Here is a 15,872-nt window from a genome sequence, read left to right as displayed (position 1 = left end):
TTGTTAAGAAGATCAAGTCCCTGTTCTCAAATTCCAGCAAAACATACCAACAAATGTGAAAGGAAAAGAAATCAAACAGCATTTTTTTTTTGACTTTTTTTACTTTGCAGTACAGAAATCATTTGAGCCACAAGCTGAAAAGTTAGACATCACTGGACTCTCATCAATTCAATACTACTGCAGTGCACATTTTGGTCCTTCTGAAGCAAATTACAGTCTAACAACTTCACTGCCCATCACTCCGCTCTCAATGCACCGGGTACTTCCATAATTTTTGCATAATACAATAACTAATACATATCCACTTCTGCATTATAACAACTGAAGTTTCGGGTAGTTTACAGTAAAATGTCAGGCTGTGCTGTGGATGAGACAAAATAGAGGGTCAAGACAATACGATACCAAGCTCTCACACATTCATAAACCCAATTGATTTTTACAAAATTTCTCCATCAAAGTTAATGACTGTGGTGTCACGTCAGAGGCCTGGATGTGTTCACATCATAGTATCTGTAAGATACAGGATTTTATTCAGACGCACCAAGCCACTTTCTTTCACACCCTGATGAGGAAAACAAATAACTTAAATGCAGATAGTGTGGGTTCTTCCAAACACCTTTTACACAGTGATACAAATATTGGGTTTCCCCTCCCACATACATACCCACTTTGAAATATACTAGTAATTCTAAGTTATTTCATTTGGCATCTTTGGACTAAACATCATCTTAACATGATGAAGCCGTAAATACGTCAAGTTAAAAATTTTGATTTGACCTGGACCTAATTCAACAACACTATCTCATATCGCTTCTATATCGATTTCCTCAAAAAGGGGCTAATCATGTACTTGAATAATCAGCCAATACATGGATGAGTACATTTTGTTTAAGATTTCGATTTCCTGTGGGATTTCCATTGTCTGCGGCGTTTTTGATAATCAGAATTGTTGTGCTGTGTTGCTTCATCTCTATTGCGCAGCGTCACCGAAGATGTCGTTTTTCTTGCGCTCCATCTCTCCAAAGTCAAAGTCTGAGCCCGTCATCCTGCTGTAGATGTCCTTGATGTCATCACAGGTGGTCTCAAAGTGAGTCGTGGCATCATATGAGCGGGAGATGAAAATCTAGTGGGGAGCAAAAGAAGTTGTTATTCATGCTACATTAAAACCTACGGAGCCCTGGAGGTGACAAAGACGGATTTTCTTTTTTTAAAGCGCACACTTAACGTGTAACTTAACCCCTCTTTTGGTAGCTAACTCAGCTCAATGCTTGATTTTGAAAAATGGACTGAGAGCTGATTAAGGGAGAGTGGAGATAAGTGCAGGGAGTTTGGTCTGGTAGTCTGCATATCTGACACAGAAGCAGTAGCTGGTGTTTGACCAGAGAGAGGCAGTAGATACTGTTTTTTGTCAAACGTATAACTTCAATACTTTACATTACATGACAATGTAAAGAACTGCACCTGGATCAGCAAATAACATTACTAGACACCATTGAAAAAGGTGGTTTAGGGTTTAATTATACTTGGAAGACGGTAGAACTGGAGCAACAAAGACTTTTGAGTGCAAATGAAGGCAGCATAACAGCTAAAACCTAAGTACCTTTCACAATAAAAGGTTTTTAAGTGGCGGTTGACTGTGGTAATGTATGTCTGGCTGGTTCTTGCATGGGGTGAACACAACATAGGCAGCACTAACCAGAGCCCTGGTCAATCTTAAGGCCCATTTATACTGCATTTCCATCCGTTTCATGTCCGTTTGTCCGTCTCAAACATATCTTTGTCACTACCCTACATACTGTACATTAATTTATGTTTAACTTATATAAATAATCAACTTAGGATAACAAATCCACTGTCTTTTAAAAAATGTATTTGACAATAATGCTTATTTTCCATCTTAATAAACCATACAAACAAAATACAATAAACAGGAAGTGATTCCCTGTGAAAACTATATTTTTATGCCTTTTCTATGTGCTTTATACTTTGACGTCCTTTAACTCTTCATTCCTCAGCCTGTACATATTAGGCATATAGCCTAATATTAGCCAATACTAACCTGATATTCCGACATATAAATCTGGGTGACAACACTGCATGTGTTTTTTGGTGGCAGCGCCTGCACAGTGGATGGCCATCGTCTATTGCTTTACCGTCTGTGCCTCGTTTAAAGCCAAAACAGTTCCAAATGTGACTTTTGTATTTTTTTTTTAGCAAAGTTAGTGGTGCCACTGACGACGCGGCAGACTCGCCGCTCGGGCCCGGTGCTTCTGCCATGGTGAGTGTGTTGTCACGTGTTTGTGACACTAAGCCTTGCACACGTCTGGGCAAGACATAACTTTAGCTTGATGTTTGTTTTGAAAAGAATTTCAATCTTCATGGAGTTCGCTCTTGCCGTTATAAACACATGAACAGCCAATCAGCGGACCCAGCGTGTGGAAACAGCCTATCATTACATTACATTACATTACATGTCATTTAGCAGACGCTTTTATCCAGGGTACCGGTTTTAACCACTGAGCCACTTCACCCCCAAACGTCACCAGTAACAGGCAAACAACCAATCATTCAGCAGCTGTGTAGTTCGGTTGCAGTAGTTGCAATGTGGGTTTGTTTACAAGGGAGTAGCATGCAGAGAAAAGCCGGGAGGGCGGGGGTAGTATAGTAATCCACGGTAGTACGGTCGTGTAGAATTTCTTACTGCACTAAAAGTTCCAACTCAATTAGTAAATTTGAATCAGTATAAGTAAAACTTTTTAAAAGCAATTTATCTTATAACATTTGATCATTAACACAACATGGATGACACATTATGTTTCCTCCATACCTGGCTTTCAGTGCCTCTGTCAGTGGGTTCATACAGGTCACTAACAGTGACAAACTTCTTCTTAATTGGCCCGAGCAGGTCCAGGCCTGGCTTGAGTTCAGCCTCAGGATTTTTGGTTTCCACTGTGGTGTTGACAATGGCGATGTATTTCCCCTGTGAGGCCACATTGTGAGCAAAGGAGACCATACACACGTAGATGTCTGGAAAGAAGAAAAGAGGAGAGTAAATGTGTGTCTAGATCTATTCAGTCATAGCTCAAGAAAGACATTGAAAAGATTAACAAATTCAGTTACAAGCAGTGGATTAAACTTATTTACACTCACTTATCTAAATTTAGAATAATTAAAAACAATGATGTCGCATTATCCACATTAGCAGCTACCACATATCTACAAATTTCCATGGCTACATCAAATAAGTAGTCAGAAATATGCATCAATAAAACATTTAGTATCAATATCAGTCTAGTGCAGGCCAAAATCACCAGAACCAGTACCGGAAAATTGTAAAAACCAATACTATCCATAAACCCAAAATAGGACATCAAGAGGCTTCAGTAAGCACAGGGAACATGCTGTAAAGAGAAAAAAGACCACTGTCATGTGATCATGATGGAAATGTGAGCTGCAAAATTCGTCCATGCAGCTTGAGAATTATGTTTTTGAAATGCGTGGTTATCATAAGAGGTGGGCCACACAGCCACATGGTGGTTAGCGTTGTTGCCTTGTGACAAAAAGACCAGAGTTGGACACAAAATGACATGAAGATATCTCTATTACGTCGTTTTTCTACTTTACAATCCCGGCACGGCTCTACTATTTTCCAGGGTGGCGTCATCATAGCACGGCTGCATGAAACTGCGTTTTATACACGACACACACAAACTTGTGACTATTAACTTGTAAAGCAGTTGTTTTAGGTGTACTGAATCATTAGACTCAGTTAACAGAATCGTTCAGTGGTTCCTGCATGACCGGAGCACAGACTCCGTCTGACACAGTCACTGATCTGAAATAAGGTAGAAAGGGTTGTGATGTGGCTTGTCGCTCACAGCAGTGTCGTCATTGAATACACTAGACAATTAAATATTGAGATTTTAGACATTTCCTTGGTAAATGTTGCCAATTAACACACTCATAACTTGTCAGTTATGAGCTCTAGTTTACCTATTGTTAAAAATGTGTGTGTTTGTACGTCGGTGAAATACGGTCGCTGTCTAAATACCGCGACCGCTGGCCGCAGTCTGATGCGAAGTGGTGCGAACACATGTTTGCTGACATTATCCGGCACATTAGCTTCAGCTTCATATATAAAATTTATCCACTGGACACGCAAATCCTCTGAGGCTGGAAGTTTGTGTAAAACACTGTGTTCCACTGTGCAGCCATTAACAGCACACTTGTCCCTCCGCGTTGACATAATACCGCTCTTCCTCCCTCGTCAGCACTCTCACATTTTATAGGGACAAGGTGGAGCTAAGGTGGAGCTCTCAAAGTAAACTTACTGGTGGGGTGGCAACATTCGCAGTGAAATGCGCAGGGAATTCAACATCGTGCGTTTTATCGCCTATACTTACCCTAAGGGGGACCACGAAAAAGGAGTATTCTTTTTCCACACTTGCAACTGGTAGGGCCTCCAGAGTCCCAAAGATAAGTATTAAAATGATTAAAAAGTTGATTTTGCATAATATGTCCCCTTTAAGTCTTTTTAAGATCTCATATGATTTCCAATCATACGACGTATGAGCAAAAGTTTTGCCACCTCTAGATCAGCACTGTGTGGAAAGGAGGAAACATGGCTAATAGAGATGCGCGGATGAGCTGTAATGTCATCCACACCCACTGCTAAACATCAATAATCCACCCACCATCCACCCGAAGCAATGTTTTTTTCAACAATTAATACATTAATATCCGCACCTGTCCACCACCTGATCATCATGTAGTAGCAGTCTGCTAAACATATGGAACACAGGAGCTGCGCAGATCGTCTAGGTCAACCAATGTTGACTGTTGAAAAATTATTATTTTGAGAATATTCACATTTCAGGTCTTGTCAATATGTTTACCTACTAACTATTTATTTATTTGTTTATTTATTTCAACTGTGACCTGCCCACAATTCATCAAATTTTTTATTCTTTTCACACAATGCTCGGTCTCTGCGATTTGTAACTGCCAACTGCACATCTCTAATGACACTGAAATTACGGACATTCATAGTTCCAAGTGTTTCCTCAAGTGACGGCAACATGTCACCTTCTCGGGATTAATTTAAGTGGGGCACAGAAGAAACGCCTACCACCACTGTTTTATCATTTATATTATTATTTCACATGAAGTTACCAGCTAATTGGGATTAGGTTTCTCATCACACTGCATATGCGCCCATTTGCGGTGGTCAAAATGAGGGGGTTGAAGTATTTGCTTAGTATGCTCGAGCCCCGACAGCCACATCACACAGAGAGAAAGCCTCTCACCAGACAATGTGGACATGAAGGTGTTTCTCAAGAAGAATTTTAATCTTCCTTGAATCAACTCTGCAATGCAACATTTTTGGTTCTCTTAAGAAAAGAGTTGTTAATCTGTTTACTTATTCTGTGGTTTATGTGGTCAATGTTTACATATTTGTGGTTTATGGCACAGACAGCAAGTTTGTTTCTTATGCTTAAACCATCTCCACAATGGAGTTTAGTTCTGTTTATTTTTAACGCTGTGTTCGTGAGTTAAAAATCGTGATACTAAGTGAATAATAACTTTGGTGTATCGCACCAGCGATACACCGTAGCGTCTCCAAAGTCTCTAATAACACCAGAAAACGTCACTAGCTTTGACTAGATTCACTAAGTTAACAACGCTGTTGGCTGGCTGACGAGCGGGACAGAAAGTCAGACACTGTGGCAACATTAAAAGCGTAATTTTCTATATTCTACTCATTTGTTATTCTCGGGCAACACACCAGCCAATAGTAATGACCTTCAGGCAATAACGTTGTTAAGACACTGATATAAAGACATAGAAACTGTACTTAGTGATGGCATGTGTTCATTTCCCCTGTGTGCTCACCGTGCTTCCGGTGGACCTGACTCTGGGGGATGATGATCTGACAAGAGTTGGTATCATCAGTATTTGGAATGGTGTGGTCCAAGAGGCAGATGGCTCTGACCACCTGGCCCACTTTTTGGCAGCGATCAGGGGCATAACTGGGGTCGCAGATCAGTTGCTTGCACCGGGCCACCTGCAGCGTACAAAAACAGCCAACACACAGATGATTGTGCAGACATCTACCATTACAATAGGGCATGAGAAAGAATACATGATAAAACAAACTAGTCTGAAAAAAGCAGGTGGGGCAGTAGGCTGAGTCTACTTTCTGCATGATACGATTCCATCTCATTCAAATCACAGTTCATAGCTCACAGCAGAGAAAGGAGGACATGATTATTAATTTCAACAATCCACATGTTTTTTTCCTCTACAGACAATGAAACAAGCTGCGCTGAACAATAGCAGTCACTGGTTTTGTTTCAATCTGTTTATTGCAATGTAAGATAGTATAGATATGTTCCTTAGTTGGGTTTTTTTCAGCAGTGGTGTCACAAAAGCAAAGCCCATGTTTGCTCAAGTCAAATACTTTTAAACTGAATGGCAGGTTTTGGTGTTCACTTGTGCAAGTGTTAACATTTATGAATGGAAGTCTACAGGGGGAGTAAATGGTCGTACACTTAATGGTCCAAATCCTATGTTGCTGGTCTTTTTCAATAGCACATAATGGCAATTTTGTAAATAATGTTCCCAATGAGAGGAAAAGAAACAACACAGCACGGCTGCGATTAACTGCTGGTATTGTCCAACAAATGCCTGGTCACATCTGTAAATTTCCGGTTGCAAAATCGCAATATGACAACAGTCAAATTGCAAATATTGAGGTGTGAAAACAGTGTTCAGATTCTTATGGGGGACATCACTACTGACTGCAACTTGGTTGTTAACCATTTGAAATCATACCTGTGACTGCTGTCATATACTTTCAGCTGAATTGCATTGGTTTGTTTGCAGTCTTCGATTCATATAACTAAATGTCAGGATTCCAGTACACTAAGAATCAAAGTCTTACCTCTCCCTCAGACCTGACTCCAATCACCTTCCCATTCTCATACACAATCTCTTCAATGGGCTTGTTCAACATGTAGGTCCCACCATAGATGGCACTCAGCCTGGAAAGGAAACAAGGTGATGTTACTACCAACTATCAAAAGACATAAGCTTAATAAGCATTTGTCATTAACTCTCTGGACTATTGCAGCCCACCATTGTGCAATTTGTCCTGCCAGTTTCTCAATTACCTACATGTTTTTCACTTCTTATAGTCACATAAGAAAATGTTTCGCTCTGTTGCTGTTGTCACTACCCGATGAGTAGCAGAGGCCCAATTTGTTCTGCAAATGTGTAACATGAAACTCCTTCATTTTGATCAGTTTTGAGGATTTTAAATAAAATGTTTAAGAATTGTTTAAGAATGAAGAATCAAAAAACACTATTTCTACAACAATAGTTTACCAATAACATCAAGTCAACTATTCAACCAATGCAGTCAACTCTATAATTATTAATTATTCACAGCAGATAGTTTACTGACATAGGGCGATGGGCAAGGTACACCCTGGACAGTTTGCCAGTCCATCACAGGGATTCACTCTCAGACTAATCACCTACAGTCAATTTAGAATGTTCAATTTACCTAATCCCCATATTGCATGTTTTTGGACTGTTGGAGGAAACCGAAGTCCAAACTGCATGGTTGTGAATGGCTGCGACCCAGTTGTTCTGACACGGGTTGCAAACCTTCTTGCTGCAAAGGCAAGAATGCTAACCACTACTACACCAACTGTGTGACCCTATTTTTTTTTATTTTATTTTAACATTTGTGTTTGGTTTACAACATATCCAGGCTCCACCAAACCCATTGTCATATTGTTGAAATGGAGATTTACAAATAATTAAATAAAGAAAATGCTCTGCCGCTGGAGCGCAAAGACTTCTGGGATAGCCTCGCCCGTGAAGTATTCCATACATAGTATATGACAAATATGACAATGTGTTCTACAAAGCTATATGTATTACCCCTACCTGGCAAAGCCTTGGGGCAGTTCTCCCAGGCCGTAGAGTGGATAAAGGTATGGACTTTTGCCATATCTGGCCAGAGACTCACTGTAAAGCTTTATCCTGTTAATTGTGTCGATGCAGGGTTGATCCAGGTAACTGTGTGGAAAAAAGTTCAAAATTCTAACAACAATACAATTCAACAAAGCATCACATTAAAAAAGTATATTACAAAACTCAAACAAAATCCACTGACTCATCTGTGCGGTAGAGGGCAAGAGAGTGGCCTGTAAAGTCCATGACTTGCTGATCAAGGTTAAACTTCTGGAAAACAGCCTTCATGGTTGTCTTTTGGGGGTCGACGCCTTCCATGGTTTTGGGGTCTTTCTCATCATAACCGCTGATGAAGGTAAGGAATTTTTTGAAACGCCGTTTCTCAAAAATCCCCATCAGACCTTTAAGGACAAAAGGTGTAGACTTTTGAGTTGGCCCAAGTGATATATTGACACCAGTAAATGATACATGCAGACAAACGTTAAGAATGTTTAGAGTAGGGCTGCAAATGTCAATCTATTACCATCGCAATACCAACTTGTGAGATATACATATCACAAACGACCGCTAAAACTGCAATACACGTTTTCCTGACATTCAGGTGTTTATAAACCAACGCCCTGATGTGCAAAAAGTGTGCCTAGCTCCTAAACTTACACACGATCATTAATACAAACCGGCTCACTGTTTCCTCAGTCATTCATTTGGAGCAACGCTTCCCCTATTTCAGGTCAGTTTATGTTTTATCGTGGTTTTCCTGAATATAATTCTACAGAAGTAGAAGCAGAAGAAGCAGCTTCACTTCTGCTTCCATAGTAAAAAAAACTCTGCACGTGTCTGCTCATCCACTCGCCACCAGCCCTCTCATTCAGAATTAAATTTGTTTCCGAAGAGATATTTTTATCACTTTGCAGGGACATTACACATCACAGTTAAGTACTAATGAAATTCCTCATTTTTTCATCTTGATCATCTTAATTGTTTTTTTGTCCATATTTGGATTTCATCTTCAGTTTAGTGTTTATCATTTTCTTTTAGTTGTATCTCTTAATTTATCAAAAGTACTAAGTCATCACAATATTAAACAAATCATGTAATAATCTCAAATCGCTTTAATTCCTAATATCATGCAGCCTTAGTTTAGAGCTAGTGCTAAAATGACTTAATAAGGATATTGAGTACTATTATTAAATCAGTATTATAATGAAATCATTCCCCTAATAAGGACGAAGCTGCTGAAGTTAGCAGAGTAACATGACACTGCTTTTATTCTGCTTATCATCCAGTCATCATCTTTATTTTCCAGTTACTTACTAGAATTCAGTGCCTCAAACTCAGTGGAGGGGACTTTGTGGATTTTTGTTCCCTTATACACATAGCTGCCCTCAATCACTTTGAAATCCAGGTAGCGAGTCACCTGTGTGATGAGCAACATGCGGACCAACTGACCTGGAAAGAGGAGATGCAAGTGTTATAATATGTTACACACAAAACAAAATTACTCCATTAAGTAAGACATTTCAATTACTAATTAAATTCCTTTAAGTTTTAAATTAATCTATTATAATTGTGTCTGTTATTGTTACTAAGCAGATATGTCTTTGTAAATGTTTCCACCTTTGACAGTAGTTTGACATAAATTAGAGTGCCTTCCAATTAGGGCTGGGCGATATTTTTTACCCGAATGGTGATACTCGATATATATCTCAATATTTTTTCTGTGACGTAATTGGGGTTTCCGCCAAAGCATTATACCATATAAGATAAAATGTTAAACCATTCAAAAAAATAAACAAACGGTCCATTATAAGTTTAAGCCATTAGCAAAATGTCAGAGGTCACTGAAATAAAATATTATATAGATATTTAGCACAGCTTGTGGATATGACAATTAAATAATGTATTATATTTTATTATCAATATTGACTACTTTGGGCTTCCATATGTCCAAAAGTGACTGACAGTAATGGAAAATAAGTCATAACGCTATAGCAGTGTTTCCCATCCCTGTTCAAATGGTCAGCTCGTCATCAAGCTCTGCAGCAGCCTAATAACGAGCTGTTCATCTCTATAGTATGTTAACTATGAACCAGCTAGTTCCCGCCTCCTCAGCACGAGCTGAACGATAAATCTAACACACCAAGGCAGAACAGCCAATCATCAGCTGGTGACACTCAAAGCTGGTGTCACGTTTGAGGCAACAACAGGAGAGTGAGGGGGAGAGGAGGCAATCTCAGCGAGTGCAGAAACAGGGCGGCCAGAGAAATGGAGAGACTGTCGTGAGACGGTTGTGCAAAACTGAGGAAAAACTGCAGAAAAAGTGTGGGTGTTTAACCCTCTAACCGCGAAAAGTAAGGGTGTTAAAACACCCACCTCCCCCCGCAGGGAGAAGGAGAGGAAAAATAGCCGCAAACTTGCGGCCCATGTATTGTCATTTTAACTCAAAATTAATTATATTAATACAAGCGATATTGTCCCGTGTTATCTCTCGTTTAGAAATATATCGACATAAGTATCGAGATATTGCCCAGCCCTACTTCCAATTATGGGTCGACTGATATATATTTTTTCAGGGCAGATAACGATAATTACTAGTTATTATGCCAATAATTGATATTTGGAACTGAAATTTAGAATTTTACAAAGGAAAATTAAATCTACAAATAACATGAGCTTCCCTGGGGTCAAAGTAAAAACAAATCAAAACAAAGTCATAATAACCAACTGAGGAACTTACACTTGCATTCAAATAAAATGCCATACCATGCCAATATCAATTATCAGCAAAATGCCTTATATTGGCTCTCTATAATCAGTCAGGCTGACAATTGGTCAACCCCTACTTCCAATACTTATGATTATTGACCATTACGGCCCCACACATCTGTACATTACTGAGGGCTGATTTACCCTACTTAGAAAACAAAAATTAGATGACACTTTGCCCTTGTTATCAAAAGGTCAGAGGTTTGTGTTGCAAGCTAAAGCTGCATATGGTACCATGAGTAATCCAAGTATACCATTGGCCATGAGGAATTTGGGAATGAGGTCCACATTCCAATCCCGGCCTCTTCCCATTGACTCCTCAGGTGAGCTCTCGCCAAAGCGTTTGTAGAGCTGTGGGGAGAAACAGAACCAGACTTGACCAACCGGCTACAACCAAGAATGTCGACTTCTACAAGAATATATAATAATAATATAAAAATAATACATGCAATATAATCAATACAAGCATGTTCAAAGTGAAGTTCACCGACAACATACACAGTAGATTTAGATTACTTTATTCATCCCAATTTCTTCATGTCTAAATTCTAAACTTAAATGGTCTCACCCAGTGTCACAAAGTCAGACCACAGAGTATTAAAGGTCAGCTCACATCATCCAACGGTGTGATGGATGCACTCTCTGCTCCATAGTAGGAGTTGCGGTCCATGTGCAGGACCTTCTTCCCATTCACAGACATGATGCCTGATAAAATGCATTCCTGATGAGAAAAAAAACAGAACAATCAAAAAGGTGAAAGTCAGCCTTGGAAACCGTAGTTGATCCCCTGACCTTCACTTGCATCAACACATAGGCTCATCTTGTTTTTGGTCACTGGAGGATTTTCTTTTACTAATCCTTGTAAGTCAATATAAAGACGGAAAGTTTTTTGGCCCATATCGGTCGTCAATATTCCTTTTTTCCTCCATCTTAATCAATAATACTGTTTAATGACAACACAAAAATTCCTTTACTTGAGTAACTATATGTTGAACAACCCTGTCCGTCTTTCCAATCTACTTTTAAGGCCACTTTCGAAATAAATTAGAATTTCTAGAAGTTTTAGAAGTTTTTATTTAATCTCAGGGTATCACATTTTAGTGTAACGTGCACTATATACATTTGCGGTCCTCAATTTTGCGCGTCTGTGTCAATAAGTGTTGATTTTCTTGCTGTAACGTGTCATGTTTGTGGCTACTGTGATCTAATGATGCCAGCATCGAAGCGTGGAAATAACAAACGCATGCACAGTATCACGCCGTATTTCACGCTCCACATGACATTTTTCACGTTGAGAAGTGAAAATGAGTAATCTACGAATCGATAATGCAAAGGCAGATTGCTCTGCGTAGTTCATTCATACAGCTGTCTTGAATTAGCAGCCTATTAGCAAATCAAAAAATAGCATTTCTTGTTGCTATTGTATTTCGATGTGAAATAAATAATACAAATGATGATTAACTGGGAGGGCATAACCAGTTAAATGCAACACTGTTGCAGGTCGACATAAATGAGATTAATGTTGACCTGCTGCTTATACAATACAGGTTTTGACAGCACCTCAGACAGATGGTAGTGACCATGCTGACAAGGGAAAACAAACCAATTAGGCATAGTCAGGCAGAAATTAGCCCTTATAAAAGGTGACCAGGCAGTTCAATATTAACACTTAAGGGTCATAAAAAATCTGAGCAAAGTATGACAGGAGACAAAGTCCAGCAGAGGTTTGGATGAGTGTCTCAGCACTTTTTCCAAGTGTTTCAATGTCACGAGAATAAGCAGGTCTTTAATCCATTGGACTCACTGGAGCAAGAAATTCTCTGATACCCCCACTCAGAGAGTTCTCTCAGGTGGTAAATCCATGGAAAAGTCAATGAATCCAACAGCTACCACGAATATTTAAAAATAAATAAAATATACATTTGTAGATTCCTCAATGGGAGGATTTGCTACTTTTGCCACCATATAATAGGTTCTTTAACAAAATAATATTATAAATCAAGTGTTATCAAAAATTTATTTTGAATATAATTTACTCACAGACCTGTGTTGTAATAGTAATTGTTTTTTAACATTGTACCCTGCTATGTAGTATAAAACTAAAACTGGTGTTAGGCAGCAGATTAAACTTTTCCTTGTGCATGTGATTAGCTTGTAACACGAGAAAGGAATGTGCCAACTTCAGAGGAATATGTTTACTAGTAGGTTATAGTCCTCCACATCGTTTCTTCTTTCTGAAGGGCAAAAAGCACCTGCAATCTGGCATTATGTGAATGAACATCTATTCTTTTTACACACAGGAGCTGAGTCTCAATCCAGGGTCTGGATCCTCTCAAGTCTGGGTTTGTCACAGCACCACACCGCTGACTGTCCCAATTGCCACACTAATCATCGGCTCGTTTTTATGCGGCCGATGTTTGTCCATCGTTGAAGGACAAATTTGTGTATCTTTCAAATCTTTGATCTGCACCAAATAAGCTGTTTTTAAAAAGGTGCGCGACACAACACAAATCTCTCTCTGTACCTCACTTCAGCTGTGACTACTATTTCACTCTAGTTAAACATTTCTGTTTCACATTTTAATCTTTCTGTTCAACAAGGCTTTTATTGTGAAATAGACAGGACCAACAGATCTGTTGCTTCACACCGTTGCAGTGCCACAACTGTGATTAGAAAGATTATGCACTGAAGATGAAGACTTCAGTGGCTTTAGTGCGCAAGATGAAGATGGCGACCAATGACTTTTTTTGGTAGGGTAAAGTGTTTTCTTTTCTAACCAGGCGTGTTACTGTCGTGTTGGTGCAGTGTTTATTTTCTAACCAGGCATGTTGATGCCATGTCGGTGCTGTTTTATTTTCTATACATGCAGGCATGTTCACCCCGTGTTTAAACGAAAAACTTCCGTGTAGCGTCTTCCTATGTAAATATCTCATGTTACAACCATTGCGTTGAATGATGCGTCTGTGATCGCGACGCATCATTCAGTGCTAGTCATGCGCACTCACTCGCCATTCATAAAGTTGATGCATTCATTAACAAACTCTTTTGATAAGAGATTGAATCCTGGCGCTGCTACTGGTTACAACATGAAAACCTGTGGCTTATATTCAAGTGCGGCCTATATATGTACAAACTTTATTTTCTTTTAAAATTTAGCTGGTGCGGCTAGTAGTCAGGTGCGCTCAATAGGCCGAAATTTACGGTACTTAATTAAATGTCAACTATTTTGATAATTGTTTGAGTGTTTTTTTTTTTATATAATTTAAACACGTTTTGATTTTTCATCTTCTTAAATGTTGTTTGGTGTCTTTGCTCAATATAAATATATAATATAATTTGCAAAGATCATTCAATGCCCATCAACATGTCCTTACATTTTATGGGCCAAAGAACTCGAATGAAGAAAATAATTGACAGATTGACTGACTATAAAAAAATCAAAAAATCATTAGTCACAGCCCTACACAAGAGAAATCGTTTTTCCTTCAAAGCAGTATGTTTTTCCAGTGACTCATATTAATTCTACAGATGATGAAATAATTTACCAAATTTAAATTAACCAATTAACCAAAGAATGTCAAGTCAGGTTAAAATTGTGAATCAAAATGTGTGAACTATATAAAGTGAAGGGAGTGAGATATGAAAGGACTGCACTGTTATTAGTTTTTAATTCAGGCCTACCACAGTTCTGTGTACTCTGTTTAATTACTACACGTACCACCGCTGGTAGTACTGTAAAATATAAATGGGAAATGAGGTAAGGAATTTGCAATAGGGAACTTATGAGACTCCACAGTGCATGCCTCCTGACAGTGAGGGTAGGTCTTGCTTTACAGACCATTTGAAATACTTTCAGTTCCTGAGACTTTGTGGAGCCACACCCAAATGTGAGCTAAATAGACACACTGCCCACCAAGTTTTACCAACCCCTTTTCTGCATGATGGCTTGTACTGTTTCCCTCTGCATGAGCAGAGAGCTGACACGTAACACTTTTCTTCAGTGTCAGCTGTCTTATTATTAGAAAATAGATTTAAAAAAAAACGTTGACGCTGAGTTGGGTTACTGCAAGCAATATTAACTTTAAAATGTCAAGTGCGGTTCCTCTGGATTGAACATTCAGAGGAATGCAGACCCTCATAGTTGACAGGAAGCTCCTTGGCTAGAAATGGTCCACTCCCACAGCCGTCACGGGATTTCGACGACAGGCTTGTGCCGTACACCTGTAAGTGACGTTGTTAATGCGGACACGGTTCATTTCCGGATAAACAAACCTTAAATTAGCGCGAATAGCCCATGCAATGGAGAAGAGTTTCAGTGGGAGGCGACAAGATAAAAGCCAACTTCAAAGTTCCATGACATTCACTAAGTTTTGGTTTTGAACCAAATCGATTCATCTCCATGAAATGCCTGCTTAACGAAACGAATTCGCTTATTTACTAAAAATGACAGCCAGTCAGAGATGAAGTCAACAACTGGGTTAACGTGGAAAGTGTAGGGGGGGGAATCCAACGAACCCGTAACACGTTTGCAAGCTAATTACTTAGCTTCGTTTAGCTCAGCTAACATTAGCGGACTTATCTTGCGCGTTGTAGTCATTTCTTGGCAGACAAAAGTTTCAACTTCCAAACGGTTAAGTAACTGTGTTGCCCGCCTACAAAGTCTATGGGATACCAACTTTACACAAAAAGACACGACGCTTGAACGTGTGCGATGTAAATTCCTCAAGGTGAACCATTAATTATTTTTCAAAGTAGCTCTAGATGGCAAAATGTTACAGTTACTTCTCTGCGTTCGCTGTTTCCGCTCAAACGCGGAGCTAAGCTAGCTACTTAGCGCTAGTCGGCTAATTAGGCCCAGTTAGCTCAAAGCGCAAGTATCATGTGCTAACGGTGATGGTCAACAGGTTGTGAAACACTTCAAGGGCTACGAAAAGTAACCGTTTGACTCTTACTCACCGTCAGCCCGGTGCCCAGAACGATGACGTCGTATTCTTCATCCATTTTTTCAAATCTTTTAGCCTACGCTCCAAATTGTCTGTAGAGAAAATGGAGATCTGCGGGAGTAGTAATGAGAGGGGGCTGCAGCTCAGCGTCAGGCGACTCGGTGGGCGGGGCTTCTGCGC

The 15,872-nt window shown here is 39.4% G+C and overlaps 1 protein-coding gene across 1 annotated transcript; it reads right to left on the bottom strand.

Annotated features, from left to right (window-relative positions):
- Positions 1-71: 71 nt before the first annotated feature.
- On the bottom strand, positions 72-15,872 carry LOC122766397 (rab GDP dissociation inhibitor beta-like). The gene is made up of 10 exons (XM_044021220.1): positions 15,706-15,872; positions 11,363-11,470; positions 11,004-11,100; positions 9,298-9,432; positions 8,186-8,384; positions 7,957-8,088; positions 6,944-7,043; positions 5,893-6,064; positions 2,828-3,027; positions 72-1,123 (listed from the first exon to the last, which is right to left on the bottom strand). Exons 1-10 carry the CDS (start codon positions 15,748-15,750, stop codon positions 971-973), a joined length of 1,341 nt encoding a protein of 446 aa, XP_043877155.1. The 5' UTR covers positions 15,751-15,872; the 3' UTR covers positions 72-970.

The sequence above is a fragment of the Solea senegalensis genome, linkage group LG3 (assembly GCF_019176455.1).
Source record: "Solea senegalensis isolate Sse05_10M linkage group LG3, IFAPA_SoseM_1, whole genome shotgun sequence".
Lineage (NCBI taxonomy): Eukaryota > Metazoa > Chordata > Actinopteri > Pleuronectiformes > Soleidae > Solea > Solea senegalensis.
Note: the sequence above shows the minus strand (reverse complement) of the source record. Positions and strands in the feature narration are given on the sequence as shown.